The 17,554-nt window shown below is 44.9% G+C and overlaps 1 protein-coding gene across 1 annotated transcript in view; it reads right to left on the bottom strand.

The window, feature by feature from the left end:
* ryr2a (ryanodine receptor 2a (cardiac)) overlaps nucleotides 1-17,554 on the bottom strand; it is a gene marked incomplete at its 3' end in the record, with an annotated part of 227,705 nt that overhangs the window by 127,289 nt on the left and 82,862 nt on the right. The window contains exons 26-32 of the mRNA XM_079845576.1: nucleotides 17,122-17,281; nucleotides 11,359-11,506; nucleotides 10,393-10,601; nucleotides 7,951-8,125; nucleotides 1,725-1,933; nucleotides 1,298-1,641; nucleotides 391-508 (exon numbers count right to left, since the gene is read on the bottom strand). Of these exons, the coding sequence (XP_079701702.1) occupies nucleotides 391-508; nucleotides 1,298-1,641; nucleotides 1,725-1,933; nucleotides 7,951-8,125; nucleotides 10,393-10,601; nucleotides 11,359-11,506; nucleotides 17,122-17,281 (1,363 nt within the window). The remainder of the gene's footprint in view (nucleotides 1-390; nucleotides 509-1,297; nucleotides 1,642-1,724; nucleotides 1,934-7,950; nucleotides 8,126-10,392; nucleotides 10,602-11,358; nucleotides 11,507-17,121; nucleotides 17,282-17,554) is intronic.

Here is a 17,554-nt window from a genome sequence, read left to right as displayed (position 1 = left end):
ATATCTTGCTCGGATACAGGTGAAAAGGAATCCAACAATACCATTCTACAAGATGAATTATCCTCATTTAGAACCAAAGGAGGCGAAATTGAAGCTCTTATATTTGCGACCTTATCCATAAAAAATGTCATAAAAGACCTACAGTCTATCGGACTCAAGGTAATGCTAGGCCGCGGGTTAGTCAGTTCATTTATTACATTAAATAAAAATGGAATTGTGACAGTTATTATCTATCAAGTTAGGAAAATAATCTTTAACCGTCTTATTAAAAATCAACTTTCCAGTGCTAAAAATGAACATGAAGTTGATTTCCACATTCATTGGTTCAGAATGAATTCAAGGGGAAGCTGAAGCGTTCTGATGCTGGTCGTGTGAGAGACTTTCCCTCACCGTTGATGTTTGTATGAGATTCTCACAATCGTCTCTCTCATCGGTCAACACCTCCTCAGACAGACGAGCGCTGGAGTTACTGCTGCTCATGTCAGGCTTCATCCTCTTCAACAGGAACCTGAACACACACACTCCAGTTAGACACACACACACACACACACACTCGAGTCAGACACACACACCTCCTCCACCCGTGTGTGTCTGTATAACGCACCTCTGCTTGATCTTGGAGGGTTTCTCCTGATTGTGGTCTTTGTGTCAGTCACACACACACACACACACACACACACACACACACACACACACACACACACACACACACACACACACACACACACACACACTCATGTTTGTTTTTGTGAAATGTGAGGACATTCCATAGGCGTAATGGTTTTTATACTGTACAAACCGTATTTTCTATCCCCTTACACTGCCCCTAAACCTACCCATCACACACACACACACACACACACACACACACACACACACCTCCTCCACCCGTGTGTGTCTGTGTAACGCACCTCTGCTTGATCTTGGAGGGCTTCTCCTGATTGTGGTCTTTGTGTCAGTCACACACACACACACACACACACACACACACACACCTCCTCCACCCGTGTGTGTCTGTATAACGCACCTCTGCTTGATCTTGGAGGGTTTCTCCTGATTGTGGTCTTTGTGTCAGTCACACACACACACACACACACACACACACACACACACACACACACACACACACACACACACACACCTCCTCCACCCGTGTGTGTCTGTATAACACACCTCTGCTTGATCTTGGAGGGCTTCTCCTGATTGTGATCTTTGTGTCAGTCACACACACACAAACACACACACAGACACACACACACACACACCTCCTCCACCCGTGTGTGTCTGTATAACGCACCTCTGCTTGATCTTGGAGGGCTTCTCCTGATTGTGGTCTTTGTGGTTGTTGAATTCGTCCCGATCTCGGTCTGGCCCGTTCGAGCTCATGTGACCGTGTGGCGTTTTCATCAGGACCTCGAAGTCCGACACCGTCTCGAAATCCTCCAGATCCCTCTTGGGAGAGAAGAAGCTGCCATTGGCCGCCAGCGTCCCGCCGGGCGAGCGCACGAAGGCCTCGGAGCACTCGATGGGCATGCTGAGGCGATAGAACATGATGTCTGTGTTACTGTTCTGTGAGCCGAACGACCTCTGGGTGACCTTTAGGCACGGTGGGCTCTCCGCCGTGCCGTCGATCCGGGTGACCTGTAAAACACACACACACACTCCTGTGAACACTCTGAATGGCGCGGCGCGTCTCACAGCACGTGTGTGGCGTGACCTCTGACCTCTATGTGCTCGTGGTTGAGCGGGGCGGGGATGAACTGAGGCAGGCGTTTGCTGATCCACATGGTCAGATCGCGGTTCATGTTGACGGCGAAGGGTTCGTAGCCCTCCTGCAGGCCGCAGATGGTGAAGTACTTCAGCGTGCTCACGTCCTTCCCGAAGTTCATGCGGCCCACCTGACACACGCCCAGACTACAGACCGGGATGAAGCCTGAGAACAACACATTCACCAAATCAACCATCAGCAGTGTTGGGGGAACGCATTACCAGTAACTTGAGTTACGGAACAATATTACTCTTCCAAGTAACTAGTAAAGTAACGCATTACTTTTCAAATTTACTTCAAAGTTACTTTTTCACATTAGTTTAACTGACAGCTCTCCTGCCCACATGTTGAGAGTTAGTGCAGAGGTGTGTGTGTGTGTGTGTGTGTGTGTGTGTGTGTGTGTGTGTGTGTGTGTGTGTGTGTGTGTGTGTGTGTGTGTGTGTGTGTGTGAACATGATGGTTATTGTAGTTCTAGACTAAATGTGAGCATTTATTTATCTCACTTGCACAATAAAGATTCTGTCCTCCTCAAAATGAATAAAATCAGTCAAATGCAAAATCAGAGAACTATGCAAACCTCCAATAATTAAATGTTAACAACTATTGTTATGCATAATCTACCTTTATATTTAATTTACCAATGTCTTGCTGCTGACCTTTGAAGATGAAAATTACTAGATTTTTTGTTTTTATTGCTAAACATTTTTTCTCCTGCATCTATTCTTCATTATCCAGAGCTGCGCCCTCTAGTGTTCATGAGGGAATCTGCATCTTTACCTCAGCCTGGGGCGCATTATTTACATTTTGGTGTGAAGAGATCTTTACCATTGCACAAAAATATCACTTTTTTTGTTATAAAAAACAAAACAAAAACAAGCCCAGCCCAGGTGAGAAAAAGTAACGCAAAAGTAACGTAACGCATTACTTTTCTTAAAAAGTAACTTAATAACTCAATTAGTAACTTTTTAAGGGAGTAACGCAATATTGTAATGCATTACTTTTCAAAGGAACTTTCCCCAACACTGCTCATCACTAACACTAGAGCTCACAGTGATGAGACCACAGGGTTATTACAGTTAACAAAAAATAAAACCATAAAAACTGGTTTCTGATTAAAATTAAGAACAAATATCTGCCAAAATTCAAACTTAAACGTCCCATGGCATTTTTCTATTATTTTATAATGTTTCCTGAGGTGTACTTATATTGTTAGTATGATTTTTACATCAAAAAATGTCAGAATTTAGAAATAAAAGGCATTTTTTTCTATACTGTTATTACCCCTCTGGCTGAATGCCCTGTTTTAAGGGGCGTGTCTGCTGGGAGACTTCAGTGAAAACGCCCACTGTTGTGATTGGCTGACATCTTTGCATTTGAAATGAGTGTTAGATTATGTTGCGGAGGGGGCGTGGTTTAGCGAGGCACTGCACACACTGGAGAGGGCAGTTTGGGCAAGTGTGCAGATACACTCGCGACGTGTGATTGACAGCTCCGGACATTATAAAGTGTGTTCTCTGATCGCTCTCTGTAGTTTAATCACTTAAAAAAGGGATTCGTTTCTGTAACACTTTATTTTGATAGTCCACTTTAGACATTCTACTAACTATAAGTAACTTTGCAACTTCATGTCAACTAACTGTCATTAGAGTATTAGTAGTCTGTCTGCTTAATATTTACTAAAACTTTATTTTTTGGTCTCCCAACTGACTATAAGTAACTTGGCAACTACAATTCAACTTATTCTACTAACCCGAACCCTAACACCTAACCATAACCTACCAGTCTACTAATACTCTAATGACAGTTAGTTGACATGTAGTTGCAAAGTTACTTATAGTTAGTAGAATGTTTAAAGTGGACTATCGAAATAAAGTGTAACCTTTGTTTCATGCTACTAACAGAAACGATCGTTTTAGTCACTGGCTTGATGCAGTGATACGCTTAGGGCATCAAGACGGCGATCATTAACCGATCTAGAAAGAAAGTCAGAGTGAACTTGAATGATTAGCTCCACATCAGAAATCACTGATCACAGATCAGGCATTAATGAACACTGTTACTCACTGAGTGTGGCGGTGCTGTCGAATCCATATGGTAAAGTCTGTTTGTAAAGCCTGTGCTGTTATAAACTGAATCCATTTTCTCAGAGTGCTCTGGGCGGGCAAAGCTGAGGAAGGGGCGGTAACATTTCCTGGTATGACATCATAACAGGAAAATTCCAGATCAGCTCGTCTGAGCTCTCATTTTCTCAAAGGCAGAGAGAGACAGCCAGAACTCGCTTTACACCCATCAACATTTATAGCCACTTGGGGACCATATACAGGCTAGGGGAACTCATATTAATGTTGAAAAACCCCATAAAATGACATTTTCATGCCATGGGACCCTTACATAATTTTTCTGACCACATTGATAGATACACTATATCGCCAAAAGTGTGCCGCCCCTTCACACACACATGAGCTTCCCATTCTCCATCTGTAGGGTTTAATATGGAGTCTCAGCTCTAACAGCTCCAGCTCTTCTTTCCTCAAGGTTTAGGAGTGTGTTTATGGGGATTCTTCATTAGTGATGTTGGACGAGAAGGCCTGGCTCTCAGTCTCCGCTCTAATTCATCCCAAAGCTGTTCTATGGGGTTGAGGTCAGGACTCTGTGCAGGCCAGTCCAGTTCCTCCACCAAACTCCTCATCATGTCTTTATGGAGACGCTTTGAGCACTGGAGCAGTCATGCTGGGACAGGAAGGGGCCGTCCACAAACTGGGCCCACAAAGATGGGAGCATGAAATTGTCCAAAATGTCTTGGTGAAGCATTAACAGAGTTCTTGCAGGTTTCAGTAAGTCAGATTTATGAAATTTTTAAGACATTCTAAGACCATAAAGATTTAAATTTAAGACCTATACGATGCATTACCAAAATTATTTAAATCACAGAAATAATTTTTTTTTTTAAAAATTAAATCATTGAAAAAGCATTAATTTAATTTACAGATAAAGCAATGCCATTAGTAACCCTCCACAGCCAACAACATGCCAAATGCCCAAAACCTGAGAACCAAAATGAAAATAGGCTAAAACAAACTTGCCTCAGAGAAGTAATCGTTAGCCCTAATGTGAAGCTAGCGATGTAGGATAAACTGAAGATAGAAACGCTTTGACTGATGAAACGAAGCTGCATCAAGATCTGGTGTATTTGAGTTCTTCAAGCCTTCACTATCTTCATAATAATAAGGCATCAGTGCTGATTGAGTGCAGACTTTAGAACTGTAGAGAATAATAGAAATCAATGCATGTCTGCCTCATTCTGGCCAACAAAATACAACGTTATGAGACATATTTTGCGGGCAGTTAATTGCATTTATCATGGGATTTGTAGTTTTATCCCCCAGAAAGAACTACAACACAGCGAACGAACGCTCTGAGGGCGGAGTAGCAAACACTCTAGAGCTCCGCCTTGTAGTCACGATTCGATACCATTTTGCTACTGTGTAAAACGTTAATATCTTTCTGCGGCCAGCGTTTCTGGAAATGAACGAGGATAAAAACTTTTTTTTTAAGACCTAACTGAATGAAATTTAAGACCTCGGATGAAAATCTGGCCGTTTTTAAGACATTTTAAGGCCTTAAATTAAAAAAAAAAAATTTTTTAAGACATTTTCCTGCGGGAACCCTGATTAAGAGTTCCTTTCACTGGAACTAACCCCTGAAAAACAACCCCACCTCATAATCCCCCCTCCACCAAACTTTACACTTGGCACAATGCAGTCAGGTGAGTCCCGTTCTCCTGGCAACCGCCAAACCCAGACTCGTCCATGGGATTGTCAGACAGAGAAGTGTGATTGGTCACTCAGAGAACACGTCTCCACTGCTCTAGAGTCCAGTGGCGGCGCACTTTACCCCACTGCATCCCACGCTCTGCATTGCTCTTGGTGCTGTAAGGCTTGGATGAGCTGCTCATGGAAACCCATTCCATGAAGCTCTACACACTGTTCTTGAGCTCATCTGAAGGACACAGAAGTTTGGAGGTCTGGAGCTCTTGACTCTGCAGAAAGTTCACCTGGATTCAATGATTAGGAGGGTGTCCCAATACTTTTGGTGATATAGTGTATTTGTTCTTGTTTTAAACAAAAACTCACTTTGACGCATTTCTCAGAAAACGCGAGTTCTTATGTCATGTGATTTTGTATCTTCAGACATCCTCACATAAACACACTGGAGAAGAACAGCAGATTCTGCAGTGTAATTAATGCAAGTCTGCAGTTTCTGACTCTCACACAGACGCAGAGATGCTGCTGACATCCCAGAATGAGCCAGATGTGCTGACGCACACACACATGCGGAGAGTGAGTAGCAGCTGATGTGTGTGTGTGTGTGTGTGTGTGTGTGGTCAGCAGGTGGCGCTGATCTCTGCTGTTCCTCTGAGAAGAGCCGTAATGACAAATGATACAGCAACATCACGGACACACTCCTTACCAGACAGAAGAGCTGAGGCAACGTGTGCACATGAGTGTGTGTGTGTGTGTGTGTGTGTGTGTGTGTGTGTGTGTGTGTGTGTGTGTAAGTCTGTAAGTGTGTGTGTGAATGTGTCTGTGTATGAATGAGTCTGTGTGTGTTTTGCAGAATCAGCTCTGTAGGTGTTAGCAGACCTCAAGTCTGCTTAGCTTCAGATGCATTCTCAGTGACACTCACACACACACACACACACACACACACACACACACACACACACACACACACACACACACACACACACACACACACACACACACACACACACACACACACAGACAGACACTCTCTCTCACTCACACACACACACACACACACACACACACACACACACACACACACACACACACACACACACACACACACACACACACACACACACACAGACAGACACTCTCTCTCACTCACACACACACACACACACACACACACACACACACACACACACAGACTCACTCACACACACATGTTGGGTTTTCATGTTTTATGGGGACATTCCATAGCCGTAATGGTTTTCATACCGTACAAACCGTATTTTCTATCCCCTTACACTGCCCCTAAACCTACCCATCACACACACACACACACACACACACACACACACACACACACACACACACACACACACACACACACACACACACACACACACACACACTGCCCCTGCTCCTAAACCTACCCATCACACACACACACACACACACACACACACACACACACACACACACACACACACACACACACACACACACACACACACACACACACACACACACACACTGCCCCTGCTCCTAAACCTACCCATCACACACACACACACACACACACACACACACTGCCCCTGCCCCTAAACCTACCATCACACACACACACACACACACACACACACAAACACACACACTGCCCCTGCCCCTAAACCTACCCATCACACACACACACACACACACACACACACACACTGCCCCTGCCCCTAAACCTACCCATCACACACACACACACACACACACACACACACACACACACACACACACACACACACACACACACACACACACACACACACACACACACTGCCCCTGCCCCTAAACCTACCCATCACACACACACACACACAAACACACACACACACACACACTGCCCCTGCCCCTAAACCTACCCATCACACACACACACACACACACACACACACACACTGCCCCTGCCCCTAAACCTACCCATCACACACACACACACACACACACACACACTCACACACACACACACACACACACTGCCCCTGCCCCTAAACCTACCCATCACACACACACACACACACACACACACACACACTGCCCCTGCCCCTAAACCTACCCATCACACACACACACACACACACACACACACACACACACACACACACACACACACACACACACACTGCCCCTGCCCCTAAACCTACCCATCACACACACACACACACACACACACACACACACACTGCCCCTGCCCCTAAACCTACCCATCACACACACACACACACACACACACACACACACACACACACACTGCCCCTAAACCTACCCATCACTCACACACACACACACACACACTCTCTCTCTCTCACTCATACACACAAACTCACTCATACACACACACTCACTCATACACACACACACACTCACTCTCACGTCACTCACCGTCCCAAACTTCGAAGTCTTTGAAGGCGAGTTCGGAGCCGGAGTCGTCCAGCAGCACCTCTCCGTTGAGCGTGAACATCATGGTGCGTTCGTTCATGTCCACCATACAGCCCACAACATCTGCAGCCTGCCAGGAGCGGCCGAAGTGCTCGTTCCCCTGGTGCCAGCGCTGAGCCTGCACACACACACACACACACACACACACTCACACTCGCTCTACATCTGTGAGGACGCTAATCGTTCACATGACACAAACCCTTTCTCTCCCATTTACATGCAATTTTCATTATTCCGATGATTGGCTAAGAATGTTTTGGTCATGTTTGGTCATGTTTTGGTCATGTTTTGGTCATGTTTTGGTCATGTTTTGGTCATGTTTTGATCATGTTTGGTCATGTTTTGGTCATGTTTGGTCATGTTTGGTCATGTTTTGGTCATGTTTTGGTCATGTTTGGTCATGTTTGGTCATGTTTGGTCATGTTTGGTCATGTTTTGGTCATGTTTGGTCATGTTTTGGTCATGTTTGGTCATGTTTGGTCATGTTTGGTCATGTTTTGGTCATGTTTTGGTCATGTGTTGGTCATGTTTGATCATGTGTTGGTCATGTTTTGGTCATGTTTGGTCATGTTTTGGTCATGTTTTGATCATGTTTGGTCATGTTTTGGTCATGTTTGGTCATGTTTTGGTCATGTTTGGTCATGTTTGATCATGTTTTGGTCATGTTTTGGTCATGTTTTGGTCATGTTTGGTCATGTTTTTGTCATGTTTGGTCATGTTTTGGTCATGTTTGGTCATGCTTGGTCATGTTTTGGTCATGTTTGGTCAAGTTTTTTGGTCATGTATTGGTAATGTTTTGTCATATTTGGTCATGTTTGGTCATGTTTGGTCATGTTTTGGTCATGTTTGGTCATGTTTTGGTCATGTTTTGGTCATGTTTGGTCAAGTTTTTTGGTCATGTTTGGTCATGTTTGGTCATGTTTTGGTCATGTTTGGTCATGTTTGGTCATGTTTGGTCATGTTTTGGTCATGTTTGGTCATGTTTTGATCATGTTTGGTCATGTTTTGGTCATGTTTGGTCATGTTTTGGTCATGTTTGATCATGTGTTGGTCATGTTTTGGTCATGTTTGGTCATGTTTGGTCATGTTTGGTCATGTTTTGGTCATGTTTTGGTCATGTTTGGTCATGTTTTTGTCATGTTTGGTCATGTTTTGGTCATGTTTGGTCATGCTTGGTCATGTTTTGGTCATGTTTGGTCAAGTTTTTTGGTCATGTATTGGTAATGTTTTGTCATATTTGGTCATGTTTGGTCATGTTTTGGTCATGTTTGGTCATGTTTTGGTCATGTTTGGTCATGTTTTGGTCATGTTTTGGTCATGTTTGGTCAAGTTTTTTGGTCATGTTTGGTCATGTATTGGTTATGTTTTGTCATATTTGGTCATGTTTGGTCATGTTTTGGTCATGTTTGGTCATGTTTTGGTCATGTTTTGGTCATGTTTGGTCATGTTTTGGTCATGTTTGGTCATGTTTTGGTCATGTTTTGGTCATGTTTGGTCAAGTTTTTTGGTCATGTATTGGTAATGTTTTGTCATATTTGGTCATGTTTGGTCATGTTTTGGTCATGTTTGGTCATGTTTTGGTCATGTTTGGTCATGTTTTGGTCATGTTTTGGTCATGTTTGGTCAAGTTTTTTGGTCATGTTTGGTCATGTATTGGTTATGTTTTGTCATATTTGGTCATGTTTGGTCATGTTTTGGTCATGTTTTGGTCATGTTTGGTCATGTTTTTGTCATGTTTGGTCATGTTTTGGTCATGTTTGGTCAAGTTTTTTGGTCATGTTTTGGTCATGTTTGGTCATGTTTTGTCATGTTTGGTCATGTTTTGGTCATGTTTGGTCATGTTTAGTCATATTTTGTCATGTTTGGTCATGTTTTGGTCATGTTTTGGTCATGTTTGGTCATGTTTTGGTCATGTTTTGTCATGTTTTGGTCATGTTTTTTGGTCATGTTTTGGTCATGTTTGGTCATGTTTTGGTAATGTTTTGTCATGTTTGGTCATGTTTTGGTCATGTTTGGTCATGTTTTTGTCATGTTTGGTCATGTTTTGGTCATGTTTGGTCAAGTTTTTTGGTCATGTTTTTTCATGTTTGGTCATGTTTTGGTCATGTTTGGTCAAGTTTTTTGGTCATGTTTTGGTCATGTTTGGTCATATTTTGTCATGTTTGGTCATGTTTTGGTCATGTTTTGGTCATGTTTTGTCATGTTTGGTCATGTTTTGGTCATGTTTTTTGGTCATGTTTTGGTCATGTTTGGTCATGTTTCGGTAATGTTTTGTCATGTTTGGTCATGTTTTGGTCATGTTTTGGTCATGTTTGGTCATGTTTGGTCATGTGCAGCTAAAGCGTTTATGAGGTAAGCTCAAGTCGGGTCCATTATGAGGATGACCTTGAATCCGTCGAAGACGAAGGCCTGCTCGTCCGATCCCAGCTCCTGGTCCGGCAGGCATCCGGGTCTCGCCCAGCCCACCCGCATCTCTCCCGCTGTCACCACCTCCAGCTCGAAGTACCACCTCCCTCCGCTCACGCTGTACGTCTTCTCCGCGCGGAAGATCCGGAAGCGCTCGGCAGACTGATGACCCGTGTCCGCTCGAGCCGCTGCGCAAAACAAACACACGCTTCCTTATGTTTACATATGCAACTGAGACAAATATGCACTCATTTGCATACATTTCCAGAAGTGCATTAAAATAAACACTTATTGTGTGATGTGTGATGCTTTCTTTCTAATAGTCACATGTTTCTCCCTCCTCATATCTATATAACCTATTCATTAACAACATGTATTCTTATTTCACTTATTTCTGTGCCATAGTTATTATATTGATTAATAATAGATTGTTAGCTAATCTGTGTGCTTTGTATATGTGCATTTCTGAAATGCATAACATGTACAAATCAATTTAAATTCTAATGTAGATGCATTTTCTGTGAAGCTGCTTTGAAACGATATGTATTGTGAAAAAGCGCTATACGAATAAATTTGAATTGAAATTTGAATTGAATGTTGTGGATGAAGGTCTCAGAACTGACGTGTGTTTCCTGTAGTCTGTCAGACTGTGTTTGACTTCATGTGTAATACATCAACACAACAAGGAATTATTTTACTTTCATTGATTACTTTTATAGTTTGTTAATATTTAGATTTTTAATATTTTCTGTTTTTATTGTAACTTAAGTAAGTTTTAGTAATATCCTTTATATTCGTCTATATAGTTTATTTTTAGTACTTTAGTAGCAGCTAGCAGAAATAAATGTTTTTAGTTTTACTTAAATATAGTAGCCCAGCTATAGATGTAACATGACCGCACATGATGTGGCGTGCACAGGTGCATTGTGGGTAGACTGGTGGTACCGTGGTCTTGATCCGGAGCCTCCAGGTTGTATCCGTATCCCAGCAGCGTCCGCACAGCTTCCCGCAGACTGTCCTTGTTTGATTTCTTGGTCCTCTCGTCCAGAAGAACGTATGGAACGAGGCGAGGGTTTCTCCTGTTCTTAATGTCCTGCAGACACACAGAGACACGCGTGACGTGAATCTCACTCATAGACACGCGTGACTCTATCATATCTTCATAGTCTCAGTGTGTTTGAATCTCACTCAAAGACATGCGTAACGTGAATTTCACTCAAAGACACGCGTGACGTAAATCTCACTCATAGACACGCGCGACGTGAATCTCACTCATAGACACGCGTGACGTGAATCTCACTCATAGACACGCATGACGTGACTCTCACTCATAGACACGCGCGACGTGAATCTCACTCATAGACACGCGTGACGTGAATCTCACTCATAGACACGCATGACGTGACTCTCACTCATAGACACGCGTGACGTGAATCTCACTCATAGACACGCGTGGCGTGAATCTCACTCATAGACACACGTGACGTGACTCTCACTTATAGACACGCATGACGTGACTCTCACTCATAGACACGCGCGACGTGAATCTCACTCATAGACACGCGTGGCGTGAATCTCACTCATAGACACACATGACGTGACTCTCACTCATAGACACGCGCGACGTGAATCTCACTCATAGACACGCGTGGCGTGAATCTCACTCATAGACACGCGTGACGTGAATCTCACTCATAGACACGCGTGTCGTGAATCTCACTCATAGACACGCATGACGTGAATCACTCATAGACACGCGTGACGTGAATCTCACTCATAGACACGCGTGACGTGAATCTCACTCATAGACACGCGTGACGTGAATCTCACTCATAGACACGCGTGAAGTGAATCTCACTCATAGACACGTGTGACGTGAATCTCACTCATAGACACGCGTGACGTGAATCTCACTCATAGACACGCGTGACGTGAATCTCACTCATATACACACGTGACGTGAATCTCACTCATAGACACGCGTGACGTGAATCTCACTCATAGACACGCGTGACGTGAATCTCACTCATAGACATGCATGACGTGAATCTCACTCATAGACACGCGTGACGTGAATCTCACTCATAGACACGCGTGACGTGAATCTCACTCATAGACACGTGTGACGTGAATCTCACTCATAGACACGCGTGACGTGAATCTCACTCATAGACACGCGTGACGTGAATCTCACTCATATACACACGTGACGTGAATCTCACTCATAGACACGCGTGACGTGCATCTCACTCATAGACACGCGTGACGTGAATCTCACTCATAGACACGCGTGACGTGAATCTCACTCATAGACACGCGTGACGTGAATCTCACTCATAGACACACGTGACGTGAATCTCACTCATAGACACGCATGACGTGACTCTCACTCATAGACACGCGTGACGTGAATCTCACTCATAGACACGCGTGACGTGAATCTCACTCATAGACACGCGTGACGTGCATCTCACTCATAGACACGCGTGACGTGAATCTCACTCATAGACACGCGTGACGTGAATCTCACTCATAGACACGCGTGACGTGAATCTCACTCATAGACACACGTGACGTGAATCTCACTCATAGACACGCATGACGTGACTCTCACTCATAGACACGCGTGACGTGAATCTCACTCATAGACACGCGTGACGTGAATCTCACTCATAGACACACGTGACGTGACTCTCACTCATAGACACGCATGACGTGACTCTCACTCATAGACACGCGTGACGTGAATCTCACTCATAGACACGCGTGACGTGAATCTCACTCATAGACACGCGTGACGTGAATCTCACTCATAGACACGCGCGACGTGAATCTCACTCATAGACACGCGTGGCGTGAATCTCACTCATAGACACGCGTGACGTGAATCTCACTCATAGACACGCGTGGCGTGAATCTCACTCATAGACACGCATGACGTGACTCACTCATAGACACGCGTGACGTGAATCTCACTCATAGACACGCGTGACGTGAATCTCACTCATAGACACGCGTGACGTGAATCTCACTCATAGACACGCGTGAAGTGAATCTCACTCATAGACACGTGTGACGTGAATCTCACTCATAGACACGCGTGACGTGAATCTCACTCATAGACACGCGTGACGTGAATCTCACTCATATACACACGTGACGTGAATCTCACTCATAGACACGCGTGACGTGAATCTCACTCATAGACACGCGTGACGTGAATCTCACTCATAGACATGCATGACGTGAATCTCACTCATAGACACGCGTGACGTGAATCTCACTCATAGACACGCGTGACGTGAATCTCACTCATAGACACGTGTGACGTGAATCTCACTCATAGACACGCGTGACGTGAATCTCACTCATAGACACGCGTGACGTGAATCTCACTCATAGACACGTGTGACGTGAATCTCACTCATAGACACGTGTGACGTGAATCTCACTCATAGACACGCGTGACGTGAATCTCACTCATATACACACGTGACGTGAATCTCACTCATAGACACGCGTGACGTGCATCTCACTCATAGACACGCGTGACGTGAATCTCACTCATAGACACGCGTGACGTGAATCTCACTCATAGACACGCGTGACGTGAATCTCACTCATAGACACGCGTGACGTGAATCTCACTCATAGACACGCATGACGTGACTCTCACTCATAGACACGCGTGACGTGAATCTCACTCATAGACACGCGTGACGTGAATCTCACTCATAGACACGCGTGACGTGCATCTCACTCATAGACACGCGTGACGTGAATCTCACTCATAGACACGCGTGACGTGAATCTCACTCATAGACACGCGTGACGTGAATCTCACTCATAGACACGCGTGACGTGAATCTCACTCATAGACACGCGTGACGTGACTCTCACTCATAGACACGCGTGACGTGAATCTCACTCATAGACACGCGTGACGTGAATCTCACTCATAGACACACGTGACGTGACTCTCACTCATAGACACGCATGACGTGACTCTCACTCATAGACACGCGTGACGTGAATCTCACTCATAGACACGCGTGACGTGAATCTCACTCATAGACACGCGTGACGTGAATCTCACTCATAGACACGCGTGACGTGAATCTCACTCATAGACACGCGTGACGTGAATCTCACTCATAGACACGCGTGACGTGAATCTCACTCATATACACACGTGACGTGAATCTCACTCATAGACACGCGTGACGTGAATCTCACTCATAGACACGCGTGACGTGAATCTCACTCATAGACATGCATGACGTGAATCTCACTCATAGACACGCGTGACGTGAATCTCACTCATAGACACGCGTGACGTGAATCTCACTCATAGACACGTGTGACGTGAATCTCACTCATAGACACGCGTGACGTGAATCTCACTCATAGACACGCGTGACGTGAATCTCACTCATAGACACGTGTGACGTGAATCTCACTCATAGACACGTGTGACGTGAATCTCACTCATAGACACGCGTGACGTGAATCTCACTCATATACACACGTGACGTGAATCTCACTCATAGACACGCGTGACGTGCATCTCACTCATAGACACGCGTGACGTGAATCTCACTCATAGACACGCGTGACGTGAATCTCACTCATAGACACGCGTGACGTGAATCTCACTCATAGACACACGTGACGTGAATCTCACTCATAGACACGCATGACGTGACTCTCACTCATAGACACGCGTGACGTGAATCTCACTCATAGACACGCGTGACGTGAATCTCACTCATAGACACGCGTGACGTGCATCTCACTCATAGACACGCGTGACGTGAATCTCACTCATAGACACGCGTGACGTGAATCTCACTCATAGACACGCGTGACGTGAATCTCACTCATAGACACACGTGACGTGAATCTCACTCATAGACACGCGTGACGTGACTCTCACTCATAGACACGCGTGACGTGAATCTCACTCATAGACACGCGTGACGTGAATCTCACTCATAGACACACGTGACGTGACTCTCACTCATAGACACGCATGACGTGACTCTCACTCATAGACACGCGTGACGTGAATCTCACTCATAGACACGCGTGACGTGAATCTCACTCATAGACACGCGTGACGTGAATCTCACTCATAGACACGCGTGACGTGAATCTCACTCATAGACACGCGTGACGTGAATCTCACTCATAGACACGCGTGACGTGAATCTCACTCATATACACACGTGACGTGAATCTCACTCATAGACACGCGTGACGTGAATCTCACTCATAGACACGCGTGACGTGAATCTCACTCATAGACATGCATGACGTGAATCTCACTCATAGACACGCGTGACGTGAATCTCACTCATAGACACGCGTGACGTGAATCTCACTCATAGACACGCGTGACGTGAATCTCACTCATAGACACGTGTGACGTGAATCTCACTCATAGACACGCGTGACGTGAATCTCACTCATAGACACGCGTGACGTGAATCTCACTCATATACACACGTGACGTGAATCTCACTCATAGACACGCGTGACGTGAATCTCACTCATAGACATGCATGACGTGAATCTCACTCATAGACACGCGTGACGTGAATCTCACTCATAGACACGCGTGACGTGAATCTCACTCATAGACACGTGTGACGTGAATCTCACTCATAGACACGCGTGACGTGAATCTCACTCATATACACACGTGACGTGAATCTCACTCATAGACACGCGTGACGTGCATCTCACTCATAGACACGCGTGACGTGAATCTCACTCATAGACACGCGTGACGTGAATCTCACTCATAGACACGCGTGACGTGAATCTCACTCATAGACACACGTGACGTGAATCTCACTCATATACACACGTGACGTGAATCTCACTCATAGACACGCGTGACGTGAATCTCACTCATAGACACGCGTGACGTGAATCTCACTCATAGACACGCGTGACGTGACTCTCACTCATAGACACGCGTGACGTGACTCTCATATCATCATAGTCTCAGTGTTTTTGAATCTCACTCATAGACACGCGTGACGTGACTCTCTCATATCATCATAGTCTCAGTGTTTTTGAATCTCACTCATTTCTGCTGAACTCAATGTTAAACTCTAGTATTCAAGCCTATTTTTGACAATCCAATGAAATGAACCCTAATAATGCCAATTTTTATGTGAATGTAAAAAAAATTATTTCAACTAATTTACCATCAATACAGACGCATCTACTACACGACATGTTTTCTCTCACACGCCACCAACTCAGGGCTTAAAGAACCATCACATCTTTGTGTTTTATGGAATATTGCAGTGTTTATTGTAAATGATTTATGATTATTGTGTTAATAATCTTGAGTCAGAATAACTTCATCTCTCTTCTGATGACGAGGGCGGGGCCACCTGTCACTCACATGAGATCCACCAATAGCAAACCACAACAATCCAATCAATTCCCCACAGACACACTCAAGCCCCGCCTACATTTGTTCTTGTTTGCGCTTCACTCGATATACGGCACACTAGAGGAGGAGCACCAGCGGGACTTCACTCTCAGGAGGAAAGTTCAGTTTCTCACTTTTAATTACGACTTTGTAGTTAAAACATTCTAATCATGCAGTGCATATTTTGGAACGGACAGAGCCTGTGTGATGCACACACACTACACACACACACTACACACACACACACACACACTGACCTGCTGTACGCCGTAGGTCCAGCCCTGCCGAATGCGGTCTCTGGCCCAGACGTTGTGAGCGTTCTCCGCCAGTTTGTCCACCATGGCCTCCTGGGTCGACGCCAGTTTGATGTGGCTCAGGTCCATGGGCGCCGGTTTATACCCGCTGGAGAGCTCGTATCTGACACCAGAACACACGCTAACCCACCCGTACGGGACACACTAGATCAACTAACACTAAACACACTCTTAGGGCGTTTTCACACCTGAAAGTCCGCACCAAGGTCCGAACCGAAGTTCATGTTTTGATACTTTTTATACATTCGGTTAGTTTTGGTTTGGTTTCACATTGCAATTATGCGAGCGCACTAAAGAACTGACACACGCGTGTCCACTCGTCTTCATCATGTGAGCGCACTAAAGAACTGACACACGCGTGTCCACTCGTCTTCAT

This window comes from Gobio gobio, assembly GCF_949357685.1.
Source record: "Gobio gobio genome assembly, chromosome: 20".
NCBI classification, from domain to species: domain Eukaryota; kingdom Metazoa; phylum Chordata; class Actinopteri; order Cypriniformes; family Gobionidae; genus Gobio; species Gobio gobio.
Note: the sequence above shows the minus strand (reverse complement) of the source record. Positions and strands in the feature narration are given on the sequence as shown.